This window comes from Tyto alba, unplaced genomic scaffold, assembly GCF_018691265.1.
Source record: "Tyto alba isolate M040663 unplaced genomic scaffold, T.alba_DEE_v4.0 Super-Scaffold_32, whole genome shotgun sequence".
In the NCBI taxonomy this organism is placed as follows: Eukaryota; Metazoa; Chordata; class Aves; order Strigiformes; family Tytonidae; genus Tyto; species Tyto alba.
The window spans coordinates 7,261,166-7,273,641 of NW_024881307.1; the positions used below are offsets into that span (position 1 = coordinate 7,261,166).

The window sequence follows — 12,476 nt, forward strand, 5'->3', positions numbered from 1 at the left end:
GGGATGTGTCAGGCTTGTGGTTCAGAGCAGCCTCTGCATCCAGCTTCCCCTCACACTAGCACTTCACACAAAGCATATCCCCATCAGCATGTGCACACGTGCATACAGGGTTCTAATAGCCAGAGATGGGTCCTTGTCACTGCTCTCAGGAGATGCTCCAGGGCCATGTTTTCAGAGACAGAAGATTGGAGGTGCCAGTTGATGGAAGCTGTCAGCCACCAAAGGGATTCAGAGCATCATTGCGTCCCTGCCGGGATATTTTAATTCCAGACACATTATATCCCAGCTGTCTCAGGGAGAGAAAGGTGAGAGAGAGAAAGGTGACTTGGCAAGTCTCCTGAAAGGTGGCAACGTTTCCTAAGGGGTGGGATACCAGGAAGGGTGGGCCACTCTGGTGTCTGCTGGGCACGAAATCAGAAATCTCACTGTGAAGTTACAGACCGCAGCTACGGTCGTCTGCCTACTATTCAATGTTCCACCACACTGCCCAGGACAAATACTCTCCTGTGCTATGTGTGTCGACAAGGCACTGAGCAGCCGGACTCCACAGGCAGGAAGGAGCTCCTGTCCCTTCCAGCCCCTCTGCTGCTGGAACTGCCCTTTCGCCTTCCCTCACGCACCAAAAGAAAATATCTCCCTTCTCTCACTGCAAGTCAGCTCTGCTCTTGCTCATGTAAACCTCCATCCCAAAGATGGATTTTCCCCTCTGATGAAGCTGTTTCAAATCCAGTGTCTGTGGTGCTCAATTAAAAATACCCACAAGGCAACAGCTATGTCACTAGGATGCTCAGCAGTCTAGCTTTTATTTGTTATCCTAGAAAATCTGGGGAATAAAGTCACACTTAAGGTCTAAGAGAATAAAAACTGTTACAAGTGAACAACACACAGTACAAAGAGCTTGGCTTGCTGGTTCATTAAAAGACTGATTTGGAGTTGCAGATTTGCAGCAAGCGGAGGTGGGGCACTCTTTCTTGCTTAGCCTTCTCTCTTGTCCCATGGGTACTGCATGCAAGCAGCAGCATCCAGCCCCATGCACTGGGGGAGAGAGGCTGACTCGGTTCCTGCCTCCCCCGCAACGGCACTGTGAAAGGCTCATGGGGCCAAGGGAAGGACAGGCAGAAAGGTTCTCTGATGGCTGTGAATCTGCAGATAAACTCCCTCCAGATGGGGGGAAAACTGAGCAAGCGCTATTCCTGCAGTCCCTCCCCTCACATCAGGTGGACTGGCTGCTGCAGTTCGGCCTCCAATGCACTCTGGGCTGCCAGCTTTGTGTGATCCTCTCTTGCCTCCGGGATACCCCACTGGCTCAGTGGCCTGGAGAGCAAAGCAATGCAGCTTAAAGATGCAGCCCCGCTGTAGGCAGATCCTGCCTTTACTCCCAGACACCTGCATCAAAATGGTCTTTATTTCTGCTCCTCCCATTCAGCTCCCCCTTCTCTCTCCACAGATGCAGTCAGATTTCATTCTGCCATCAGATCCATTGTTTACTTCTGTTCATTAGGCCCTGCAGGAGGGCTACAGAGGAAAAGGGTGTAATTTGCTAGTGCTGAATAGGAAGCCACTGCTCCCTCCCAATGCTGTTCATGTGCTCTACTATAAAGTAACTTAGAGGAGCCAGCAGACACTGTGCTCTACTGCTGTGGGGCCTCTGACGTGTCAGAGCTCCCAGCAGAGTGAGGTGAATATGAGCAGCACCAGCGAGCCAGAGAAACACGAAGAGAAGCCTGCATGACCTGAGCCTCTGTGGGCGGGATGAAGCTTGTGATGCGGCTGTGGAAAATAAGGGTTGGAATTCATTTAGCAGCCAGGCAGAAATTTCCTTACAGCAAATGAAATGAAAAAGTTGTCTACTCAGCTCCGCTGCAGGATCTGCCAGTCCCTTACTCAGAGCATGGCTGTGGTGCATGCTCCCTGCCTGGAGCTCTGCCAGCCTGTGCTAGGTGCAGCATTTTCCTGTCAGTTTGCAACAAACAGTAGAGAGCTTAACTGGCTAATGTGCAGAGGGGAGAGCCACCTTTCCTGAAATGATGTCCAAGCGTCTAAATATTTCCGTACAGTTCAGTACAGAAGCACTTCAAATGATGCCCTGAAAGCATGTGCCTGTATATTCATATATTTATATCTGATGACAAGGCAGCTAACTAGAATGTCTAGAAGAGTCAAGAGAGAGAATAAACTGTTTGCAGCAGATCTCCCGCCACCTCCCTTAAGGCCTCCCCACCCCACTTAGACTTACTCTTCAGCCCAGCCTGTGGTAAAAGGAGATAGCCATGCAGATACTGACAGTTGGGTGCCATGGCCTCAACAGAGGGAGACACAAGTTAAAATCACCAAGAAAGGTAGGTCTGAAGATTGATGAATGGCTGAAGAAATACAAAAATCTAGTAAAGAATTTTTCAGTTGTTTGCCATTGAGCACAACCCCGACTCTAGGGAGAGAAATCTCATCACTCTTCTCATGTGGGCATGTGCTTTACGGTAACAGTAAAGTAGGCCAAGTGCTCCAGGCCCCTTGATCAGTCTCTGAGAGAAGAGGAAACACTGTGAGCTTCTCATGGTTCATTGAGGTGCCACAGCAGGAAACAAGCCAAACACCAGGGAAGAGAGTCCATCCGCCAGGCATTACGCAGAGGCAGCACTGGTGTGAATCAGGGAAGCAGCTGCTAATGCCAGGAACACAGAAAAAGGCAACCTCAAAGACTTCCCTTGAGACAGCAGCAATGACTTTTATCAATTAAAATTTCTTGACTTGAAAGTAGTTGAAATTTTTTTGTGCAGAGGGTTAGGTAGTGAGAAAAAACAGCTCTTTTTCAGCTAAGTGGAAACTTTTGTGTGAAAATAAAGTCTACTTTGCCCGAATTTGTGGAGGTATTCTTAAGAAAAAGTAAACAGACAACCCCCCCTGCAACCCCAGACTAGAAAAATTACGGAAAGTTTGGCATTTTGGCACTTTAGAGCTAAAATTTTAGAAAAAAGAGAAAGAAAAAATAAGACAGAAAAAAATAAATACGCTATTTCCAGAGCATCTCCTGACTTTCCAACTTTCCTGCAGACGCAAGCTGTATGATACAATTGCATGTGTGCATATGATTGAGGACGGACATTGTATCACATCTGCCTCCTCTCCATTGTTCACGGTGGGTTCTCGTGAAAAATGTGGTATTGCAAACATGCAGTATAACAAAGCAGAAATCAGTATCTGAATACAGAACCATTTTGCCGTCTACATGCCACTTACTGGAATAGGGAGGAACTCTGCAGGAACAAAGTAGGCTGGGAAAACGCCACAAACTGTGTAAAAGAAAGAGTTGGGTGAGGCAAGGCAGGAATTCTGATGGAAGGAAAATGACAGATAGAAAGGAGCTGAGAGCATGAATCTGGAACATGAATTCAAAAGGAATTCTGCAGTGGCAGACACCTGATGAAAGAAGCTCCCAAGAAGATGGGATTGTTTCCTGTGCATTTTTTCTGTCCCTTTCCCTGGGACAGCCTTTTCTCAAGCATTAGTACCAAAGACATACGGGGCCAAGCACAGCAGCTCTGCTGAAATACTGTCTTACTGCAGACCGCAGTATAAACAGCAGTCAAGAATAGAGGGCAAAGCGCGGGAGAGGAAGCAGAAAGGAAAAGGATGTTCTCTTGGGATAGTAAGTACTTTAGCTCAATACATTTACTTTCTTTTTTTTTTCTGTGAACAATTCTGGCACCCAACTATTGCTAGGTATCAGAGCTCTCATTTCTCCTTCGGTCCTGGGAGATCAATGGTTAGGGCAGAATTAAATTTAATTAGATTCATCCCACATTAAGCAAGGTTGGGCACCCGATTCAGGATGGGTGAAGGACACCTTTTAAAGCCAACACTCACCTGCACACAGAACTTTCACAGCTGGTGAACAGAGGAGCGCCTTTTTACGGGAAATGCAGCTGTCCCTGTTTCACAGTAGAGGTGAAACTGCGTTTGTGTATTAGTTCTCTCAAGGAGATTGTCTATGGTGGGACAGAGAAACAAACTTTAGGAAGACTCCTTGTTGTGACACTCAGCACTTCGGAAGAGCCCATCAGTGGAACTGCGTGCTGACAGCTGTTCTTCCTGCACATCCCAAGCTTGGAAAGGCACTACAGCGGCCCACTGCCACCGTCCAGAGATCTGTCAGCTTGGCCCCTGCAACATGACTGCTTCACTAACACCACAGTGCAGTTGCACTTCCTGCTTGTCTACAACCCCGAGCCTCAGGCAGATGCTTCACTCATGCTGTGGGCATGCCACAACCACAACGGGACCGCTCCCTCCATGTTAAGCTCATGTGCAAATACAGCCCTGGGAACCCACGTCTGTACACAGGACCTAGAAGAGCATCTAAAAAAGGGCAGACTGTAGGCATGAGCTTTTTTTTTGTAATTTTTATTTGAACACAGTATTCTGACAGAATGCAAAGTCAAAATCCTCAGTTAGTATCAGTATTTACACCAGTGAGAATGGGAATAAAGGTGGAGTCGATGTTTCACTTGGTAAAAAGATTTTTTGTTTTTTTGTTTTTTTAACAAGATAGAAGGCCCCCAAAAGTAGGGAATGCTGGGTAAGGATGTCAATGGAGGGTCTGAGAACAACTATCAAAACAGTCTAGTGTGAAAATCTGGGGTTTGAAGGCTCCATAGAAAAGTGTGAAAATAAAACTCCACTCTAAAAGCTGAACAACTGGATGCACTATTATCTTACCATCTTTACATATGGTGCAGCATGAAATGTAATCACTCCACAACTAGAAGCTGATCAGTCTGCATTGCCATATAGATATATATGTATGGCATGGATACATATATAAACGTATACAGCATAAACGGCATCAGGTTGGTCCCTCTTCAACGGTTTAAATAAAAGCAATGAAGCCTAAGCTATCTTGGAAATGGGGTACCTCTAAGTGAAAGCAAAGTATTCTTCATTAAGTGCGAGTATAAAACCACTCTCCAAAATTAATCTACAAGTATTGGGAGGTGTCATGAGGACATTAAAAAGGAGTTGTATGGACACTCCCATTGTTCAGGCAATCACAGGGTTCACTTCTGCCTTGGAATGGTGCTCAGTCCGTTGCTCTTGACACAAACCCACCGCAGTCAGCAGGGTACTTTCTAATGACGCAGCTGGGTGTTGGATCAGGCTTTGAGCTGGTCACCTTTTGTGACAGAAATGCCAATCCAGGTGACAGTTACCACGATTTTCACCCAACAGGTGCTGACCAGTGTCACTGACCATGTTTCTGGTCATTTGCATTGTGCAGCATTTGTTTCCTATCAGCCGCTCAGCTCTCAGTGGGTTATAACTCAACGAGGTAAAGCACACAGATGACAAAAGCAGTTAAAAACTGCAGAAATGAGGAACAAATTGTTGTGGTCATCCACAGAAATGGAGGTACACGTTCCCTACCCACGGGTCCTCTGCTGCCCCAAGGACTCTCCTCAGCTGTAGACACCATAGCAGCTTTTTGTGCTGCGTTTTATGGATTGATATCTCAAAGAAAAATCCAAGGGCCTGTGGGCCAAACTCCCCCATTGTTATACCGACACTGCTGTGATGGGTCATGCAAGGGCTGAATTTGACACAAGGCTTTGAAGAGAGGACCCATCCTGCCCTGATATCCTGCTCAGGATGGGTATTGCATGGGTGTCTATGCCTGCATATCCAGTCATCCTCCATTTTCATCCCAGCAGCTAAGGAAAAAATGCAAAAAACCCCACTCTCAGCAAATGACAAGACCGTTATTTTTCACAGTTTGAAATTATGTGATGCTACTGTAAAAGACTGCATACTCAGAAGAATACACTGATAAAAGTGGCTCAATATACCTGAGCCAAACTGCAGTCTACCCACCCCCCCCATCATCCTTCTGTTCATCACCTTAGCACAACGGAATGGATGCCATAGCCAGCTCGGTCTGATTTTTCAGTTAAAGGCTTCTGTTCCTTGTAAGAGTTGTTCTCTCTTTTTTTTTTTTTTTTTCCTGAATATTTTTTTTTTTCAAATCTGAACTATCGCTACACCTTCCACATCCAAACTATGTTGAAGCTTTTATTATTTCAATACTATGACAAAAACACGTTTCACACTGAAATAGTCACGCACCCACAGTGCACAAGCTTGCAGATCTAAAGTAGAATAAAAAAGAAAACAAAAGAAAAAAAAGAGAAAAAAACAAAACCCCAACAGAAGGAACATGTCTATACAATGGGCTGGTCTTCCCCCATAAACCTCTGCCTTCCTTCTGCTCAAGCCTCCTTTCTTTTCACCCCAAAATCTCAGTTACTGCATGACTCCCAATGATGAATTATCCCACTGATAAGCTCCCCCCTCCGTGATAATACATGTACTACATCAGCCCCCTTTTCCAACTGTTAGACATGATGCCAAGACAAGTGAAATCACTGGGACTCTTGGCACTGATTTCCAAGCGCTTGCTCTTGATTTCATGGTTTTGATTCTGCAGAGCATAGATGAATGACTCAATACACATGTGATAGGACAGAATAGTTCAGTTGGAGGGGACCTACAACAATCATCTAGTCCAACTGCTGATGGAGCTGGCTTTGCAGGAGGGGTCTTGCATGGTGCCAAGCACCCCTGTGCAGAAAGTCTTTGCTTTTAAATCTGCTTTCTAGGGTCAAAGGAAATGGTGTTTACTGACATATTAAGGAGGAATTGATATAATCAAACATCTGAGATGAGACCAGACCAGCCCTAACTGTACAATCTCCCTTCTGCTTCTCAAAGCTCCGGGAGGGTTCCATGAAGGAAAGGGGAGAATGTCCTAAAAAAGCAGAGGTGATATTTCTCTTATGCAGTCAGGCCCAGGTCCAGCGAGGGACTTAAACTCTTCAGTAAATTTAAGTGTAGAAGGACTCTCACCAGCAACTCTCTCATTCCAAGTTAAGCGTGTGTTTATGTGGATTGCTGGATAAAGACCCTGATTGGTGACAAGTGGTTGCAATGCCCCCCACCCACCCCAAAAAAACCCAAACCAAACCCCAGCATTACTTTTCTTCTTACTCCAGTAAGAAATAATAATAATAATAATAATAATAATAATAATAACAATAACAACAATAATTAAGAAAAGATAAAGGGGAAACAACTACTGTAAACATCCATGTTTTAAAATGTCTCCCTTTGCAAAGCAAGCATGCTGCTAACCTAGTATCTATAGACTGTATTTACTTACAAAAAAAAAAAAAAGGCAGCTATTTTACACATACATTTAAACACAACAAAAGTTAAAAAAAATATTTGTCAATTGTAAACACTGGAAAGAACAAAACTTGGCAAAAATTAACGTAAAATTTAAAGAAACGGAGAGTCTGAATACTGCAAATTGAAATATATCCCCGAAGCTGCAATTTTGGCATTCTTCCTAAAAAAAGATAATAGTAAAACCCAAATACGTGTCTAATGTGGAGAACAGAATTCAGTCACAAAGAGCTCAAGACACTTTGCATACTGAACAAATACAAGGTGAACAGAAATTATAACTTATTTATGAGGATTTACATATTTCAAACTCGACTGAAAAGTATAAAAATAAATTGTGGACTTTGTTCATTAAGTACCAGCTGTACCGAGCAGTACAGTGGTTATATCTGCTATACTAATGAAGGACAGAACAGGGTCTTTTTTTTTTTTTTTTTTTTTTTTTTTTTTTGTCTAGGACTAGTTCATTTTGAGCTTCCCAACCACACTGCAAATGGTATTTGCAACTTTGCTTATCTGAATATACACAGGGTCAGCTAAGCCCTGATTTGGTTATGGGTTTAACCCTGTTTTCAAAATGTATAACTTTTTAAAAGCAAGTGCGCAACAAATTGAACCTTTCTAGAAATCTTAACCAAAAAAAAAAAAAAAAAAGAAGAAAAGAAAAAGAGAGATTCCCCCCCTCCCCCCATTTATGCATTTTCTGTTTTGTTTGTTTTTTTAAAAAAAGGCAAAAGACATTAGAGGAATGAGATGTATGTTGTGTTTTGTGTTTTAAATGCGTGGGTGAAGTTGTTCTGTCATTTGCTTTCATCTGTTGCTGATCATGCTTTGCTCTCATTTTCATTTGTTTGTGTGGCTTCATTGGGGACCGTCTTGACTTCTGCTGGAGGTGTCTTAGTTTCCGTTGCTTGCGCTTCAGATTTGTCTTCTACTGGGATTTTCCTGAAGAAGAATCACCAAAATGGCACAGTTTAGAGGCAGAGAAATATAGACGGTCTATTGCTGAATTAGCGATAAGGAAAGAGTAAGTTTCTGGGAACAAACAAATATATCACCCTGCTAGAGCAAAAAGAGCATTTCCAGATGCAGAAATAAGTAAAACCAAACTGCCCCCCTGCCCCAGCTTCAGTTAGCTCTAGTGAAATCTTTTTTGATTTTTCTCCTGCCCTCAGTTAACATACTAGTAGGACGAGCTGTCAGGCTGCAGCAGAGGTGCAAGGCATGTTGTGGTGTGCAAAAAGGAGCAAAAGGGAAAACTCACAGTTGCAAAGGGATTTGATTTTACCATCACTCATTTATGTCACCCAAATGTCCTATTAAAACAGACCACCGTTTTAGCAGAAAATCTTTTTTCCCTACAGGAAGTCAGTCCCAGAATTCCCCGGTAGGTTGCAGGAAGGGAAACACAGAAGTGAATTTTGTCAAACACGTTTTCACAAGCACAAGGGAGGTCAGCATCCTCACAGGCTAAAGCTCAGGTTCATCAGCCTGTCTTTTGGCACTTTACTGATGAATCAGAAAAGCCTGTTTGTCCAAGGCTCTCTTCATACTCATGAAAAGTGCCACACAAGGCGTATCTGGTGGCTTCCTTAAAGAAGTGCCTGTTCCAGCCCGTTAGCCACAAAGTTAGTCTGAGATGACTGCAATCTTAATTCACCCTGACAAGCAGGTGAGATGAATGTTAGCCTGTGGTTGCAATACTGATTTGCGCCAAGGGAAGCAAGTGAGCAGCACAGGTAGAAGGTGGTGGCTGGATCAGCAGAAAGAACGCAGCTCGGCATTCTGCCATACCAAGAATTCATTTATGTGACACAGACCAAGTTGCGTTAATTCAGTTGAAATGTTTCCTTACTACGGCTAATGCATTTCCTACCTCCTTTCAGTTCAGTGCCAGATCACAATTCTGTATGCTGTTTTGACGCGCTGTAGCACCCAGCATGACAGGGCAGTGGCCTTAGGTGCAGTGAACTGAAGTGAACATGGATTTCTCAGCTTGGGAGAGGTTCAGCTGCACTCATCAGGGCTGCCTGGTTCCCTCCAAGTCTAGTGCATCTGTTGTGCCACCCAGGCTTTCCAGGAAGGGACAGATGCTGCACAGCTATGTGGCAGTGCTGTAGAACAGTCACAAGGCAGGAACGTCTCCTGACTTAAGGGTGGGCAGGAGCACAGCAGGGAGGTAGGAAGACCAGAGTGAGCTGTAAGATGTAAAGGCACCTGATTACTACAGTAAAACTGCCTGGGTTTTCACTCAAATCTGGAAAAGAGCCTGGTTCTCGGTCCTACAGTGTCTGACTGCTTTTCTGTGAGTGCTAATACACATTGCCATCAGGGCCTCAAAGCCGATGATCATGGCCAATGCTTTATTTTGGATTAAATACAGAGCTTCCAGAACGAGGTAATTTTCCTGGAGATGTGAGGATGGAAAAAGTTCTAACCAAAGCTGTGACTTAGGGTATGTCTCCAGTGTGGTTGCTGTAGCATAGCCTGGTTTCATGTGAGTTAGCTAGCTCTAGAACAGCTAGTTAGGTTCTTGGCAACAATATAGCTGACAGTGCAGAGCCTGTGTCCTCAACACACTTTCCTTTGCAAAAGCTAAAGATGCAGTGTGAACTCAGTCTTTTGGTTTTAGGAGCTTCTCCCACAACAAATCTGAGCTGCCTTTTCAGGACTCTTACTCATGATAAAGCACAGATCCTGCTTAGGTAAGAAAGACGAGATATTCCTATGTCATCCTGCCTCTATCAACACATGGTGTCCAAATAGGAAGCCAGAAGGAACAGGAACCTTAGGTACTTGTTCCCTCAAGAGCGGCTTATCCATTTTCCATCAGCCTTTTCCAGGCTTCTGTGCTCATGGCTCTGTCAGTAACTGCCATCCAAACCGACACAGCAAGAGTGTTCTTGTCCAACATCTGAACAACAGCTGGGGACCCTTGCCAGTTACCCAGGTGAGGACTTCATGCTGTTTTCACTCTCCAGTTCTAGTGTCTCTTGCCAAACACAAGGCGCACACTCATTTCAGCTGAGGGAAGTGGATCCTGTACAGATGGCATAAGGCTCCAAAGGACCCTAGGGTTGTCCTGCCTAGGGGCATGCTTGTGCTCTCTGAATAAATCAGCTGGGTACAAAGGACACCCAGTCCAGTGGATGGAGACTCATCTCTAACATTCCATAACAACACACTGCCAAGTTCTCCTGACCCAACTGTGCTGTGACTGCTCCCCCTCTCTCAGACAGGATCACACTGCCTTATCCTTTTGCCAGTTTAGGGACAAACCCAGAGGTACCATACTCGTACAACTTCACAGGGCACTAGTTTCTGCCCTGCCTTAAACTGAAATAAGTTCTGAAGGGCTTCACTGATCTGTTAGGAAATTGCATTTGGGTGGCTGTGCTCACTGAGCTGCAGGAGCTCGGTGCCCTAAAGGACAGCACTTCCTTTGCACCAAACGGAACTGTTTTTGATCTCTTCCACAGAGGAATAACCTATGATAGACAAAGCTGCATAGAAGTCTACAGAATAACACATTATTTATAATAAAGTCCTGGGTTTGTCTTTGCTAACCTGGCACAGCCTATTCCTCCTTTCTCCCTGGACCTTTACAGCCAAGACCTGTTTAGTTGGTTCACAGGTGAGTTAGTTTGCTAGGGAAATAATGAGATTAGTTAAGAGAACACACCACAAGAACACAGCACAAGCACTAGTGCACAAGAGACAGCACACAACCAACACAAGATTAAAGGCAGCCATACTCGGTCTTTGCAGGTGCAGCAGGTACAGAGCTGTCTGCGGTGGAAGAAGCAAGCTCACGAGCTTGCCCAGTAGCCGCACTGGCAGGAGTAGTAGTGCCAAGAGCTGCAAAAACATCCTTTGCAAGATCAATGTCTGGTGTCTTGAAGGTCCCTTCGTCCATTTTAAAGTCCTCATTCTGGGAGGGGTTTGTGATGCTGCCTGAAGCAGCCTCGCTCTTCAGATTGCTTGGGTTCTTGGTTGCCTCTGTTGGGCTCTTCACTGTACTGGGCTGCCCAGCTTCCTTTTCAGGGCTCTTGGTGCTTGAGACCTCCTGCTTGGGCTCTGACGGAGCTGAAGGGCCAAGATTTACAGGGCTTGCTGCAGCTGGCTTGTTACCAGCTGCCACTTTGGAGGTCTCAGCCACGTTAGCAACAGCACTAGGACTAAGCACTGCACCTTGATTGGACAGGACACTTGAAGACAAATTATTAGTAGCTGGAGTAGAGCTTGGGGTATCGCTGAGATCAACAAGGGGGGCCACTTTGGGGGTGGAGGAGGGTGATGGCGAAGAGACTGAGGTGGTTGCCCCTTTGGCTGGAGGAGCCTGGCCAGGCGACATGGAGTTTGAGTCAGGAATGGCTGTGGCTGGCAGGGCAATACTGGAGGTCAGCGTAGTGGTCTCACTGGTGGGGCTGTTCTGAGCAGTGGCAAAGGTTTCAGTGATAGTGTCAGAGTTAGTGGTGCCCGTAGTTACAGAAGGCAGCATGTCCTCAACAGTAGCTGCGGTATCGGCAGGGTGCCTGTGAAGAGGACAGGAGTAGAAGAGATATAGAGACAATGAAGCCCGTAAATGACAGCAGGGGAAAGGGGAACGGAATGTAAGAGTGAGAAGGCAAGTAGGTGGTGCAGCAGCAGCGTGGCACATGGTTACAACACACACAGAACATGGAGAAGTACTCAGAGGAGCAGAAACTTGTCAAAAGTCAAATGTGGCAAGGGCTGGCTAGGATGACTGAAGAGTAACTAGGAAGAGAAAAAGAGCAAAGAGTACACAACCTTCAGGAATGGCTTGTTCACACAGATTTTGGATCAAGTCTTAGCCAAACAGAACCCCGTGAACTCGCAGAGACTCTTCTCTTTTAGCCTAGCTTTCCTCTCAGCCCCTTCCAAGTCCTCACCAAGCTTTCTACCAGTTCCCTGAACTTGCAGCCCTGTGCCATCTGTCACCATGCAACAAGGTCCCAGTGTAGGACCCCTGAATCCAGTCCCTCATCTTGGCCCTGGCCTTTTGCCCGCAAGTCTAAGGTCTTCATCAAACCACACAGAATATAATTAGTTTTCTCACACACACATATAATGCATATATATATATGTACATACACATACATACATGCAGCTTTGAAGTGATCTTTTCTGCCCTTTTGATCAGATTCCAGCCTGTTGTGTTGGCTGGAGTAAGGTTTCCTTTAGGACAATGTCTGACAGTGTAACAGTGCTTTAGCAGA

The 12,476-nt window shown here is 45.2% G+C and overlaps 1 protein-coding gene across 7 annotated transcripts in view; it reads right to left on the bottom strand.

Moving 5' to 3' along the window:
• Positions 1 to 6,043: 6,043 nt before the first annotated feature.
• The window catches only part of NCAM1 (neural cell adhesion molecule 1), a 150,390-nt gene continuing 143,957 nt past the window's right edge, over positions 6,044 to 12,476 (bottom strand). For 5 of the 7 annotated variants that reach the window (XM_042800634.1, XM_042800639.1, XM_042800638.1 and 2 more), the window contains one exon: positions 6,044 to 8,181. In XM_042800634.1, coding sequence (XP_042656568.1) covers positions 8,061 to 8,181 — 121 coding nt within the window. In that variant the 3' untranslated portion in view covers positions 6,044 to 8,060. Of the gene's footprint in view, positions 8,182 to 10,991; positions 11,772 to 12,476 lie in introns of all 7 variants that reach the window. The other 2 variants (XM_042800631.1, XM_042800633.1) reach the window with 1 other exon arrangement.